The sequence below is a fragment of the Rosa rugosa genome, chromosome 2 (genome assembly GCF_958449725.1).
Source record: "Rosa rugosa chromosome 2, drRosRugo1.1, whole genome shotgun sequence".
NCBI classification, from domain to species: Eukaryota; Viridiplantae; Streptophyta; class Magnoliopsida; order Rosales; family Rosaceae; genus Rosa; species Rosa rugosa.
In genome coordinates, this window is record NC_084821.1 from 26,234,844 (window position 1) to 26,249,957 (window position 15,114).

General features: G+C 39.7%; 1 protein-coding gene and 1 pseudogene across 2 annotated transcripts; both read left to right on the top strand.

Annotated features, from left to right (window-relative positions):
• Positions 1-586: 586 nt before the first annotated feature.
• On the top strand, positions 587-2,309 carry LOC133730593 (alcohol acyl transferase 1 allele GSa-like; annotated as a pseudogene).
• Positions 2,310-11,394: 9,085 nt separating this feature from the next.
• On the top strand, positions 11,395-14,555 carry LOC133727864 (nucleolar GTP-binding protein 1-like). Of its 2 annotated transcripts, none has more exons than XM_062155272.1 (3): positions 11,395-11,515; positions 11,807-13,861; positions 14,357-14,555. In XM_062155272.1, exon 2 carries the CDS (start codon positions 11,821-11,823, stop codon positions 13,849-13,851), a length of 2,031 nt encoding a protein of 676 aa, XP_062011256.1. In that variant the 5' UTR covers positions 11,395-11,515; positions 11,807-11,820; the 3' UTR covers positions 13,852-13,861; positions 14,357-14,555. The 2 variants fall into 2 exon arrangements, with proteins under 2 accessions (XP_062011256.1, XP_062011257.1); XM_062155273.1 differs by having other exon boundaries at positions 11,807-13,852.
• Positions 14,556-15,114: the final 559 nt, after the last annotated feature.

Sequence of the window (15,114 nt, forward strand, 5' to 3'; positions counted from 1 at the left end):
GATCTATACATTAGGACCTAAAAACTGAACGGTTAAGATCAAAATATGTGATCGGAAAGTGGGTGAAAACGGGAAATTTCGATACGGACGTCCGCACCTGAGAAAAATCCTATATATATATATATATATATATATATACAGATCCTATCCAGAGCGAGGCCTCGCTCTGAACTTAAAGTGCGAGGTTCGAGTTTAGGGTCACTTTTCGGTCGTATATCCATATCTCGACCGTTCTGTTTTTAGGTACTAATGTATAGATCATCTCTGCAAAATTTCAGCTAAATTGATAGTCATTAAGGCATTGATAACTGCCTTAAAGCTAGTACCGTTCAGGTTTGACAGATTCAGTTCGTCCATTGGTTTAAGCGAGTTAGATACCTTAAAGATCATCAATTTGGCTGAAATTTTGCAGAGATGATCTATACATTAGGACCTAAAAACTGAATGGTCGAGATGTGGATATGCGACCGAAAAGTGACCCTAAACTCTAACCTCGCTCTGAAATTTCAGAGCGAGGCATCGCTCTAGATAGGATCTATATATATATATATATATATATATATATATATATATATGCTATACTAAAGTTATCGATCTTGTAGTTTTCTTGTGGTCATCCAACACTCTCCTCTCATTCAACACTATTATCTTTTTAAAGGTTTTGATTATCAAGCCATGGCGTTGCCCTGCTCCTTAGCATTTCAGGTTAATCGAACCCAGCCACAACTTATAACTCCGGCAAGGCCAACTCCTCGTGAAACAAAGATGCTGTCAGACATAGATGACCAGCAAGGCCTTAGGTTTCAGATACCAATCATCATAGCCTACAAGAAGAATCCTTCAATGTCGAACCAAAAAGACCTCGTTCAGGTTATCAGGCAAGCAATAAGTAGAGCATTGGTGTATTACTACCCTTTGGCAGGTAGGCTCAGGGAAGGGCCTAACAGAAAGCTTATGGTGGATTGCACCGGAGAAGGTGTCTTGTTCGTTGAGGCTAATGCTGACGTTACTCTCGAGGAAATTGTAGATGCTATTCGACCCCCTTGCCCTGTGTTAGAGGACTTCCTAAGTAATGTCCTGGGCTCGGATGGCATTCTTGGTTGCCCTTTGTTGTTAGTTCAGGTAAGTCAGCAGATACATCTAGTTATTACATATCACTAGCTAGATATATATCCTCTTTTTTCATGCAGCACAGTACTAAACTATAATTTGCTCTAATGATGATAATAAGAAAATGAAGATAAAAATCGTTGACTAAACCATATTTACTAGGTGACCATTTTGAGATGCGGAGGTTTCATATTTGCATTGCGCCTAAACCACACAATGTGTGATGCGCCTGGATTGGTCCAGTTCTTGAACACAGTAGGGGAGATGGCTCAAGGAAAAAATGCACCATCTATTCTACCAGTGTGGGAGCGACAGGTCTTGAATGCCAGAGATCCACCACGAATTACATGTATACATCACGAATACGAGGACATGATTGACTACTCAGATCAGGGCTCTGATGCGGCAGTAATGGTGCAAAAATCTTTCTACTTTGGTCCCAAGGAGATAAGGGCCATGAAAAAGCATCTTCCACCACACCTTTCCAATTGCTCTACATTCGACCTTATAACATCCTGTTTGTGGAAATGCCACACAATTGCACTAGAACTTAATCCAGAACAGGTTGTTCGGGTTTCATGCATAGTCAATGCACGTGGGAAGCGCAACAATCTCCGTCTTCCTTTGGGTTACTACGGCAATGCATTCGCATACCCAGCTGCTGTTTCGGGAGTGAAACAATTGTGTGAAAGTCTGTTGGGATATGCACTAGAGTTGGTGATGAAGGTTAAAGATGAAATGAATGAAGAGTACATGAGATCAGTGGCCGATCTTATGGTCCTAAGAGGACGGCCTCTATATACATTGAACGGGAACTTCATAGTTTCAGATAATACACGTACTGGCTTTGGAGAGGTCAACTTGGGGTGGGGAAAGCCAGCATTTTCTGGACCTCCCAAGGCCTTGAACCTTGTTAGTTTCTATGTCCAGCACAAAACGGAAAAGAGGACAGGATTTTGGTGCCAGTGTGCTTGCCATTATGGAGTATGGCGAGATTTCAGCAGGAACTCGAGGAGATGACATCTTCGGCGATAGTGGAAAATATAAGGATTAATTTCAGTTTACCCCTCTGAGGTTTGGGGGTGTCATCATGTCACCCCCTCGACTCTCAATTTTGAATTTTTACCCCCCAAACTTTCCAATTTCAGTCAGTCATGTCCAATTTCTCAGATTCCGTCCAAATTGGACGTCAATTCTGATGATCTAACCCACTTTGAAGCCTTTTAAGGACACATATGAGTATTTTTTTTGTCTTGAAATGACCATAAAAGGCTTCAAAGTGGGTTAGATCGTCAGAATTAACGTCCAATTTGGACGGAATCTGAGAAATTGGACATGACTGACTGAAATTGGAAAGTTTGGGGGGTAAAAATTCAAAATTGAGATGTGAGGGGGTGACAAATGTCACCCCCAAACCTCAGGGGGGTAAACTGAAATTAATCCAAAATATAAATAACAATAGACCTGCTAATAGAATTAATGTCAATGTTGTACTGATGATTCCACGGCTTTAGATTGCATGTCCATGTTAATAAATGATTCTATTATTCAAATAAATCAAGAATATGTGTCTAGCCCAAATTCTAGGTTACTTGTGCAAGTTGTAATAGGGAAATGTTAGAGATATTCTCGGAGATATTCGTAGATATCCTATCATTGTATGATTACCTTCCCATGTACAACTCTGATTCTATAGTTCTAATCCTCTATATAAAGATGCTTCTATTATCAATGAAAGCACGACTCAATTCTCCCAATTTCAGTTTTCCTACAACACCTCTAATATGTCTTTAATTATTTGAACAAATGTATTGAATGATACACAATTACACATATTTATTGAGTTAATGAAAGATCTCGGTTACACATTAGTCCATGTTCTGTCTTTTTTTCTCTTTTTCATAATGAATATGGGGCCTTTGGAGTATAACTCTATTACTATTAGGCCAACAATGCTTGCTCACTTAAGTGACATAAAACTGAGCAGCTCACAGATCACCGCAAGAAAGTTTCCATAAAAAAAAAATTAAATAAAATTAAAGGGTCCTTTAATTTTATTTAATTTTTTTTTTATGGAAACTTTCTTGCGGTGATCTGTGAGCTGCTCAGTTTTATGTCACTTAAGTGAGCAAGCATATCTATATATATAGATATAGCCCCAATTAGAAGAGGATGTCCGGAGTGCAGCAAAAGTGCGGAAGTCTATCCTCACAATTGCATCAGGCGCCGACAGTGGCGTTGCTCTTGCCGGACGTCGATGAAGGTGAACATGGCGTCACCATGAAGATGAAGGCCAAGGTGATCGAAGTCGAAGGTCTGGGCGGCGGCGTCACCCGAAACTTCTCGCACCATCAAGGTCGACTGTAAACTCGTGGCCGACGAGTCCACCAGCAAGAAGAAGCTCAAGATTGAGGCCTGGTCTCCGTTGGGCAAGAGCAGCGCTCCATCGGCGCCTAATCAAGGTGAAAGGATGGACGACGGCGCCGAATCCGCACTTTTTCGGTTTTGCGAACGTCCGCTTTTGAACAGCTCTCTGTGTGTGAATAACTATAAATGAAAAGAAAAGTTAAAACTGAAAAATGGTCTTAAGCTAAATGAATCCCAGATAATAGATTTAGGCATACCTTGTTCTCCATACTCTTTATTGGGTGCCGAATACTTCTCCATACTCTTTATTGGGTACCAAATAATTAACCACACAATGAACAACACGAATAAGCACCTTCTGCAGCCCAAGAGAAAATTGAATAACTCAAATAATAGAATCAATCACTACAAACCCATAGAATCATGACTTAACTCAACAAAAAGGGTGGACCTGTAAAGTGAAGTTCAAAAGTCACTTCTTCCAATCCACCGGAATCTACTCAAGCATTGTGTTTAACCAAAAAAATCATGCTATCTTGAAATACGTTTGAACTAAAATTCGACACTAAAAATTTGATATTTCAAAGTGCTGATATTCAAAATTCAAAATTGAAATTGATGACGAAAAGAGAGTGTAAATTAATACTAAACCAAAATTATGTAGTGAAAGACCCACCTATCAGTACAAAATCTCCAAAATAGGAACCAAATAAGATTTTCGATTGGGTGTAATCGAATTTCTCTTTTGCCCTTTATATGTTGGCACCTTTCTCCTTTTCGATAGATATAGATCATATCTGGTAGTTGTAATTGAGATGGGAATGAGTCCATCTCTCCTTGATTGCCTGATTGCCTCCCACATTCCGACGTGCGGTTTTCTTTTCCTCTTCGTTTGATCGTTTCTGTGTTTGTGTTGTAAACTATTATGGCTATATCATGTAAATTGTTGTATATTAGAAGATGCTTTTCTCTTTCCTAGTTTTAGGGGATCCATGTTTTAAGGGATCCATGTTTTAAGGAGGACTTTAAGGGTCCTTGTTTTATGGAGGACTTTAGGCTATATGTTCCTTGTCTTCCACTATATATGTAGTCCATTTCTCATCCATGTAAGAAGGAGAAAAACAGAACATACTACACTCCTTCTCTGCATCTAAACTCTCTCTCTCTCTCTCAAGTTCGATCTTTGAAGCAAAGCTCTCTCCATTTTCTGAAACACTTTCTATGTTCCTTTTACAACACGTTATCAGCACGACTAGCTCTAGGATTCGGATTGCCGATCGACAAGAGAAGAGGTGAATAACTCTTGGGTTGCAGAAAAGAAGAGGTTCATCATTCAATCAACATCAATCTACCAGCTCTACAACCAAGTATGTTTTTCCAAGCAAAAACAGATTTTACTGTTTCAGTTTACCTTCTGTCCTCTGTGTTCCCGTATTTATTTAAAATAGTAATTCAACTCCAAAATTCACCAAATTTTGTATGCTAGAGCCTCTGTGTGTTTACTGCATCTCTATAATTTTTAATATTTTTCTGGGTTGTTTTGGTTGGGATTTTGGTTTGTTTTTCGACTGCTATTCAGTAGAAGCTGCAATCACGATTTATGACTTTTATTGAAGCATCTAGTTTAACTTAATCATCTATGAGAGACACTTATTTCTCTTGCACTATAATTGGCATAATGGAATGAGTAAAAGGAAAATCAATAGCTTTTTAATTTAGCTATTAATTCATGTATATTGTGACAAATATCTATAAATACTTGTTTGGACTTTGTGATAATGATACATCTTTCCTTCATTATTTATTATGATAATGTTTTGTGGTGTTACCTGCTCATATTAAATTTAAATATTTTACCCGCTTAAATTCTTTGCATTAGAATATATATGTGCGGAATGCAGGTACTTAACGAACCGGAAGTTCACACACATAAACATTGAACCAAAATTTCATACATAAATATTGAACCAGAAGTTCACATATAGTATCGAACCTGTAGTTTTGACAACACTGAAATATTATGAATCTTTCCAAGTAGGCTCACCCAATTCGATGTGATGTCTAGGCAAGATACAATGAGGCTGTGTACTTAAGAGAGCCTCGCTCCACCCAAACCTCATACTCTTACCTGGTCGTATTTAATTGGAGTTACCAAAAGGGTTGAGTAATAACTTTTCATTCCTTGGCAGACCAGCTTGAGCCCAGCAGGCCCACTCTCCCTCTGCGGGACCTAGCAGCCCAGCAGGCCTCACACACCATTTAAATTACGCATGAAAGGCCGGGTCACAAGCCCGCAGACTAAGCCCGATAGGCTTCACTATCAAGCCCACTCTTTCTTTGGTCCAGCAGAACCAAATAAAAGGAAAAATGATTTGATTCTACTGAGATTTGAACCCAGACAATGTACATGTCATTATGGCTATTGTAAATAAATTCACCATATTTCATATGTGTAATTAATTGCCAGAAGCATTTATTCACATAATTGTGTGACAATTAATATGTTATATTACTAGCATGCAATTAATATCTCAATTGATTTGTGATTTCCATTTATTCAATTTGTGAGATATTATTTCAATTTGCTCTATTCAATATTATTGTGTTACTTGTCTAAATTTTCGCACTAGAATATATGTGTAGAAAATGCAGGTACCTAATGAACTAGAAGTTCTAAATGAACCAGTAGTTCATACACATATCGAACTTGTAGTTTCGATAATGCCATTTAAGAAACTTGAAGTTTCCTTCATAAATTCACCACACATGATAAAACCAGTAGATTTTACATGTTTAATCCGATTTTTCATACCATGTTATAGAACCTGAAGTTCCTATTAGTTGCTTATGGACGATATTACCCAAAGCACTAAGATTATTTGTTCCTTTCCTGTAAGAAATACCAAATCTCAACAAACTTGACTTTGTTTCTTTGGAGGTTTCCGGAAGAAACTATCTAAAGTGGTTCAAGATGTGATAATTCATCTAACTGCAAAGAAGATGAGATCAACAATCAATGCTAACAATGTCGTCATTGAGGCTTTTAATATGAGTGCCATAATTTTCAAAGGAAACATATGGAGAAAACACTCCAAGTTGAGTATCCGATGAAGAGGATACACAGATTCTTTGGGTCGCTCTAGAAGAGCACTTTCACCATCAAATGACCATTTTCTTGCTTGAAGCAAGACATGATTGACAGAACGAAATTAGCCCATATGACCGTCTGCCACTTGGCCAAAGCCCAAGAGGCCATGTAATCAGGCTCCACGTGGCCAAGGCCCACGTGGTAGGAACCATGATGCCATAACTCAGCAAGCCCGAGTTGAAAGGAACACTGGTCCGGCCCGCTGCCACCAGAATCGATTAGCATGATCTTTGTTATCAATGTGGAGGAATTAACTGCTGGTCCCGCACCTGTTGTGCGATAGCCTAAGCAATAGATGAGTATTACGCCAGTCGCAGAACTCGAAATACCAACTTTATTAAAGGGTCATTTTCTATCGATTCCACACTAGAGATCATGGATTTTCAGGCAGTTACTGAACATACCGAGGATTAGAACTCGAAGACATGGGTATAATTGGCCCCTTGTGCCATATCTATTTCATCTTAATGAATGAAACATCTTCGGATTTTGGTGATTTATGTTTTCAATTATTTTGGATTATAGAAATGTGGTTATGTTCGAATATATTTAATTCAATAAACTTATTCATACATGTGATCCATTGAATTAAATAAATGAATAGGCATATTCTGTGGGGAAGTTTGTTGTCCGGTTAAAAGTGCTATTACGCACACCATACTCCGAGATCGGAGATATGTTTCAAACTTATTGCCCATGCATACCTCTGTGACAACCATATCAGGCCAATCCAACCTGATAGAGGGCTATGGCAAAGCCCACTTTATGTTGTCCAATGGTACTGAATTTACCATTAATGAGGCCTTATATTCTCCACGTTCCAGAAGAACGTTATTGAGTATTAAGGATATTCGAACCAACATTTATCACGTTGAAACCCCTAAGAAAAATGAGTGTAATATCTTTGCATAACCTCTGAATGTGCGGCCAGAAGCGTATATTGGAGAAATTGAAATTTGTTAGCCAGAAGCTAACCAATTCGAGCAACTACTTGCTATGGCATGACCATTTGGGACACCCAAGTCAAAGTATGATGCACCGTATCCTCAACTTATCACACGGGCATCCCCTTCTGAATAAGGGTCCTGTGTTTAGTAACACATTACGCCAAACTTGCTCGTTAGGAATGTTAAACTCTAGACCATCATGTGCAAAGACTAGTATATACACACACCATTTTTCTGCACAGAATGCAAGGAAAATTTGTGGACCTTTCCAACCACCATGCGGACAATTTAAATATTTCATGGTTGTGGTTGATGTATCGACAAAGTGATCACATGTTACACTATTGTCCACAAGAAAATGCTGCTTTTGCTAAACTCTCGCCCAGATCATGAAATTGTGGATCACCACTCGGATTATCCCATAAAGTCCATAAGACCTGATAATGCCGGAGAGTTTATAGATTGTCACTTTGATGATACAGTCTTCCCGCCGTTAGGGGGAGATAAGAACGTTACCGTTCCTGATGAACGACGTGAATTGACGTGGAATGTCCCCACTATGTCTCATCTCGATCCCCGAACCGCACAATGCGATAGTGAAGTGCGGAGAATTCTAGATCTACAGAGTGTAGCCCAAAATATGCCAGACGCTTTCTCTGATCTAGCTAAAGTGACGAGATCACATATACCTGCTGCAAATGTACCTGCAAGAATAGATGTCCCTGTAGGACGCGTTGTCCCGGATGGACGAGGTACGACCATGGCGGCTAACCAATCACATGTCCCTGCCCAGAAGCGAGGTAGACCACTAGGTTCGAAGGATTCCTATCCCCGGAAGAGGGTAAAACCAGCACAAACGAATCCACTAGACATCGCGATCTTAACTGATCCATCTCACGAGATAATTCCAGATTATGGGTCCGTCCTAGAAGAGACAACGTTGGGGGACGCTCCAACGTTTGAACCCACTCTCGAGAATAGAGAAATCTCGATAAATTATGCATGCTTAAGTGAGATTTGGAATCGAAATGAGATTATCATCGATGATATATTTGTATTCGCGGTAGCTACCGAAATTATAACTAGCGATGACATCGAACCTCGCTCTATTGATGAATGTCAACGTAGAGACGACTGGCCAAAATGGAAAGAAGCAATCTAGGTCGAATTAGATTCCTTGACAAAGAGAAAAGTGTTCGGACCTGTTGTTCCCACACCTCACCATGTTAAACCTGTAGGATTTAAATGGGTATTTGTAAGGAAGCGTAATGAGGAAAACGAGATTGTAAGATACAAGGCTCGTCTAGTGGCGCAAGGATTTTCTCAACTCCCTGTGATTGATTACGAGGAGGCGTATTCTCCAGTAATGGACGTCATAACGTTCAGCTACCTTATCAGTTTGGTAGTTTCTGAAAAACTGAATATGCAGCTTATGAATGTGGTCATAGCTTATCTCCATAGGGATCACAATACAGAGATATACATGAAAGTTCCTGAAGGACTTATGATACCCGATGCAAATAGTTCTAGACCACGGAACACGCTCTCCATTAGTTTTGAGGCGTTCACTTTATAGATTGAAAAAATCTAGACGGAGATGGTATAACTGTCTAAGTGAATATTTGATCGGGATGGGATATGTGAATAATAAACTATGCCCATGCGTGTTTATGAAGGAAACAAGTTCCGGGTTTGCAATTGTGCGGTCTATGTCAATGACATGAATTTGATTGATATTCCTGAAGAAATCAAAGAAACCGCAAAGCACCTGAAGTCAGAATTTGAGATGAAAGACCTTGGGAGAACAAATCATTGTCTCGGAGCCCGAGCACAGTGCAGATGAATTTTTGGTCCATCAACCAAATTACATCCAGAAGATGTTAAGACGCTTTAATGAGGATAAAAGCAAGCACACCCATGGTCGTCTGAAGTCTAGAGAGAACCGTATCATCCTGCAGATGATAACGAAGAGATATTGGTGTCAGAAGTCCCATATCTAAGTACAATAGACCATGGGTACTTGGCTCAATGCCCTAGACAGGACATCTCATTCGATGTGAACTTGTTAGGTAGATATAGCTCTGCGCCAACACGCCGCCACTAGAATGGCCTAAAAGACATTTTTCGCTACCTTAGAGGTACGGCGGATATGGGCTTATTCTATCCATACGCATCAAGGAATGGATCAAACCACCTTGATCCTCGGAATGATGCTCGCCTTGTTGGATATGCAGATATAGACTATCTATCAGACCCACACAAGGCACGTTCCCAAACTGGTTATGTCTTTACCATTGGGAATACTGCAATTTCTTGGAGGTCTACGAAATAGACACTTATTGCTACCTCTTCGAATCATGCTAAGATACTAGCTCTTCATGAAGCAGTATGTGAATGTACATGGCTAAGAGCCGTTACAAAGCATGTTCGAAGCACATGTGGACTGCATTCCACCACTGATGAACCAACCATTATCTACGAGGATAATGTTGCTTACATAGAGCAGATAAAGACGAGTTTCATCAAAGGAGACAACACCAAACATATTGTACCGAAGTTCTCCTTCAATCAGCAACAACAGGAGCATCAGAAGATTGAAGTTAAGCAGATTTGATCTGAAGACAATCGTGCAGACCTCTTCACCAAGTCACTACCAAAGTCTACATTCCAGAAGCATGTCCAAGGTATTGGTCTACGTAAACTATCTGAATTACCTAACATGTAATTTTCAGGGGGAGTCGAAATCAGAGGGAGTATCTTGAAGCATACTCATTGACCATCGTGTACTCTTTTTGTCCTTCGTCCAGGGTTATTTTGTCCCACTGGGTTTTGTTACCTGGCAAGGTTTTAACGAGGCACATATTTAGCATGGTCACCCCACTTATATTACATCCTGAAGATGCTTTGATTCGACATATATTCATTTGCACATCTTTTCCCTTCGACCACGGGTTTTTCCCACTGGGTTTACCGGGCAAGGTTTTGGTGCAGCAATCCTAATGCATCCCTCTCGTAGACATACTACCTGCTACTTCTGATGCTGATAAGAAAACTCCACTTATCTCCGAAGCTGTGATATTACTACTCCACACTCATGCGCGTTGTGCTCTTTTTCTCCTTCGACCAAGGTTGTTTTTTCCCACAGGGTTTTTATTACTTGGCAAAGTTTTTGATGAGACAACTTAAAAGCGCACAGCCTAGGCAACACTATTGACATGAAATATCCAAGGGGGAGTGTTGTAAACTATTATGGCTATATCATGTAAATTGTTGTATATTAGAAGATGCTTTTCTCTTTCCTAGTTTTAGGGGATCCATGTTTTAAGGGATCCATGTTTTAAGGAGGACTTTAAGGGTCCTTGTTTTATGGAGGACTTTAGGCTATATGTTCCTTGTCTTCCACTATATATGTAGTCCATTTCTCATCCATGTAAGAAGGAGAAAAACAGAACATACTACACTCCTTCTCTGCATCTAAACTCTCTCTCTCTCTCTCAAGTTCGATCTTTGAAGCAAAGCTCTCTCCATTTTCTGAAACACTTTCTATGTTCCTTTTACAACAGTTTGTACTTTGTAGTGGGATGTAACAGAACAGTCTCCCACGTCTCCCTTTTACATACTTTTGTGTTTTACTATACTACCTCTCCGGATTTGTTTGTCGACATAGCTCAGCATGGTTAATTGTGGTAGTTCAAATTTTGGTGAAGCTTTTGGAGAACGGATACGGACTGCGTAACGCAAACCCGACCCAATTCTACCTAAAACCCTTTAACCCTTATATATATAGCCGACTCGGGAAACCTAATAGCTCTGGCTCTCCTAGCCTGTAAGTCCTTGTTAAAGGGACATCATCATAGTGCAGATTTCTTATTGTTTGAGTCAAATTATGGCTATCTGACTGCTTAGTTATCTTATGGCTATCTGACTGCTTAGTTATCTTCAGGTCTGTGAACTCATGTCTATTGCTTTGTTTATTTATACATAGATTCTGTTTAGTTTCTTTTTTAACAGAAAGATCTGGTTGATATCTAGGTTGAAAGGTCTAATTATTAAAGCATTTTTCCAGTAGGTGATATCTGGGTAATTGGTACAATCGTGACCATTTTCTGGGTCAATTGAAAACTAGATGTTTCAGTTTCTTTCTTCTTCAATGGTTTCAATATGTTTGTTGTTTAACTTGTTTGGTTTTCGGGTCAAGTTTGGTGTTTAACTTGAGTCTGTTTTGTCTAAACAGAAAACGACGTAAAGATGGTGCAATATAATTTCAAGAAGATGACTGTTGTTCCCGGTGGGAAGGATTTCATTGATATTATCCTTTCTCGCACCCAGCGGCAGACCCCAACTGTAGTCCACAAGGGTTCTGCCATTGACCGCGTGCGTAAGTTCTATACGCGCAAAGTCAAACATACCCAAACAAATTTTCATGAGAAGCTCTCTACTATCATTGATGAATTTCCTAGGCTGGATGACATCCACCCTTTCTACGGCGATCTTCTGCATGTTCTCTACAACAAGGACCACTACAAGCTCGCACTCGGTCAAATAAATACTGCAAGGAACCTTACTTCTAAGATTGCTAAAGATTATGTCAAGTTATTGAAGTATAGTGATTCACTTTACCGATGCAAGAGTCTCAAGGTTGCTGCTCTTGGTCGTATGTGCACGGTTGTAAAGAGGATTGGCCCTAGTTTAGCTTATCTGGAACAAATTAGACAACACATGGCAAGGCTGCCTTCAATTGATCCAAACACCCGGACAATATTGATTTGCGGCTATCCCAATGTCGGAAAGAGTTCATTCATCAACAAGATCACCAGAGCCGATGTTGATGTCCAGCCTTATGCTTTTACTACAAAGTCACTCTTTGTGGGGCATACAGATTATAAGTTCTTGAGGTACCAGGTTATTGATACACCTGGGATTTTGGACCGACCATTTCAAGACCGTAACATTATTGAGATGTGCAGCATCACAGCATTGGCACATTTGAGAGCTGCTGTTTTGTTCTTCTTGGACATCTCAGGGTCTTGTGGTTATACCATTGCCCAACAAGCTGCCCTTTTTCACAGCATTAAGTCTCTGTTCATGAACAAACCATTGATTATAGTCTGCAACAAGACTGATTTGCAGCCATTGGAGGGCATATCTGAGGAAGACATGAAGTTGGTCACAGAGATGAAAGCTGAAGCTATGAAGACTGTGATTGGTCAAGGAGGTGAGGCTACGAATGATGATAGGGTACTCTTGACCATGAGCACTTTGACCGAGGAGGGGGTTATCTCTGTAAAGAATGCAGCTTGTGAGAGGTTGTTGAATCAGAGAGTTGAGTTGAAGATGAAATCTAAAAAGATAAATGATTGTTTAAATCGTTTTCATGTTGCGATGCCAAAGCCACGTGACCAAAAGGAAAGGCCTCCATGTATACCTCAGGCTGTTTTAGAAGCTAAGGCTAAGCAAGCAGCAGAGAAGGAAAAGAGAACTACTGAAAAGGATTTGGAGAATGAAAATGGTGGTGCGGGTGTATACTCAGCCAGTTTGAAGAAGAATTATATCCTAGCTAATGATGAGTGGAAAGAGGATATCATACCTGAAATTCTTGATGGGCACAATGTATTTGACTTTGTTGATCCCGATATTTTGGATAGGCTTGAGGAGTTAAAACGAGAAGAAGGAATCATGCAGGCAGATGTGGATGATGATGTGGAGATGGGTGGAATGGAGTTGACTCCAGAAGAGCAGAAGACATTGGCTCAGATAAGGAAAAAGAACAGCTTGCTGATTCAACAACATATAATCAAGAAAAGTACAGCGGAGAGTCGGCCTACAGTACCTAGGAAATTTGACAAGGACAGGGAGTTCACAACAAAGAGAATGGGGAGGCAGCTGTCAGAGTTGGGAATTGATCCTAGTATGGCAATTAACCGAGCCCGCAGCAGATCTCTCTCTAGGAGGGGCCGAAAGAGAGAGCGATCATTTGACAAGGGTGATAGTGAAGGTGGTGGTGTCATGGATATGGATGTGGATACACTCAACAAGAAGCTGCGCTTGATGTCTAGACCCCGTTCAAGGTCAAGATCTAGACCGCCTACTGATGTTGTCCCTGGTGATGGCTTTAAGGACTCTGATCAAAAGTCTAAAGCACTAGACAAGGCCCGGAAATCTGTGAAGAACAGAAACAAGAATGCTAGACGTGGAGAGGCAGACAGAGTTACTCCCAATTTGAAACCTAAGCACTTGTTCTCTGGAAAACGATCAAATGGAAAAACCCAAAGGCGCTAAGGTATCTCAGGTACCTCTGACACATTGCATTGCTTTGATATCTATAATATATATTCTTAGTGCTTTGGTATCCATAATATTTATTCTTAGCTCCCTTGGCCAATAAAAATGTCCTTTAGAGTGATGTTCTAACTCCTCTCTGCAAGTGACGGTGCATGAAATACACTCCCTTGCAGTTATGGCAAAATGTTTCATGGCCAACAAAAATGTCCTTTAAAGTGATGTTCTAACTCCTCTGTGCAATTATTTTAATGCAGTTATGGCTATATATGTTTCAAGTAGGTTGTCATACTCATATGTTCCTACTAATGCACCTGAAATACTTTCTACTAGCTCTACTCTTAAGAATGTCAACAGACTGTAATATATTTAATTTTATTGGATGTGATGATAACCAGCTCGAGACGTAATATTGATGATTGAATTAATGTTCTTTTGAGGGTATTGATTTTCATATCATGATTCATGATTATGAGGTATTAAGTCATGCCTTTTCTTATTGCAGGAATGTCTTGCAAAGAATGTAGACTTATGCTTTGTTGGAAAAGAACTCCGTTGTTTCATTTCCAGTTTGATAAGACAGCAGAATGCGAGATCGTGTCAACAGAGTTTTCATATTCCCCTTGTTTTATAGTTTTCTTTACCAAGGCAATGTTGGACTAGAGATATTCTCTAATGACATTATTACTGTGTTTTCTGACTCTATGAATGTGAAATTAATTTTGTTTTTATAATTTTGGAGTAATTGTTGTCTAATGACATTATTTATACACAATGGAGTTAACTTTGTTTTGCTGCTATGAGTAACGGTTGGGATATTTCGAAAGAAGTTGGGTCAGTTGGGAAGAGCTAGCATATTTCACGGTTCTTGAAATATTGTTCATCCCTCTCGATACATATGTTGTGTATCAGAGATTTAGAAGCATCATTCATATGGTCTTGGTATAAGTTGTATTTGTTCTTAATTTGCTATTGGTCATATTGTAAGCTGAATTTGATATCTTTGCTTACAATACCCCGTATTGTGATACTGCCCTTTACTACTGAGAGCGAGTTGGTAGAATGGAGTTGAGTGGATGGTCAAGTCTTATCGTGACCACATTGTCCAATAATATGTCTTGAAATATTTCACCTTTTCCAGTCTTTTTTGCCGTCCGGACTGTTTGTGTAGTCCTATATATCGTACACAAATTCCTCCACTTTTTCCTTTACTTTGGGAAAGTGTTTCCCTTCCTTGGCTGTCCCCAAACGCAGGAAAGGAAA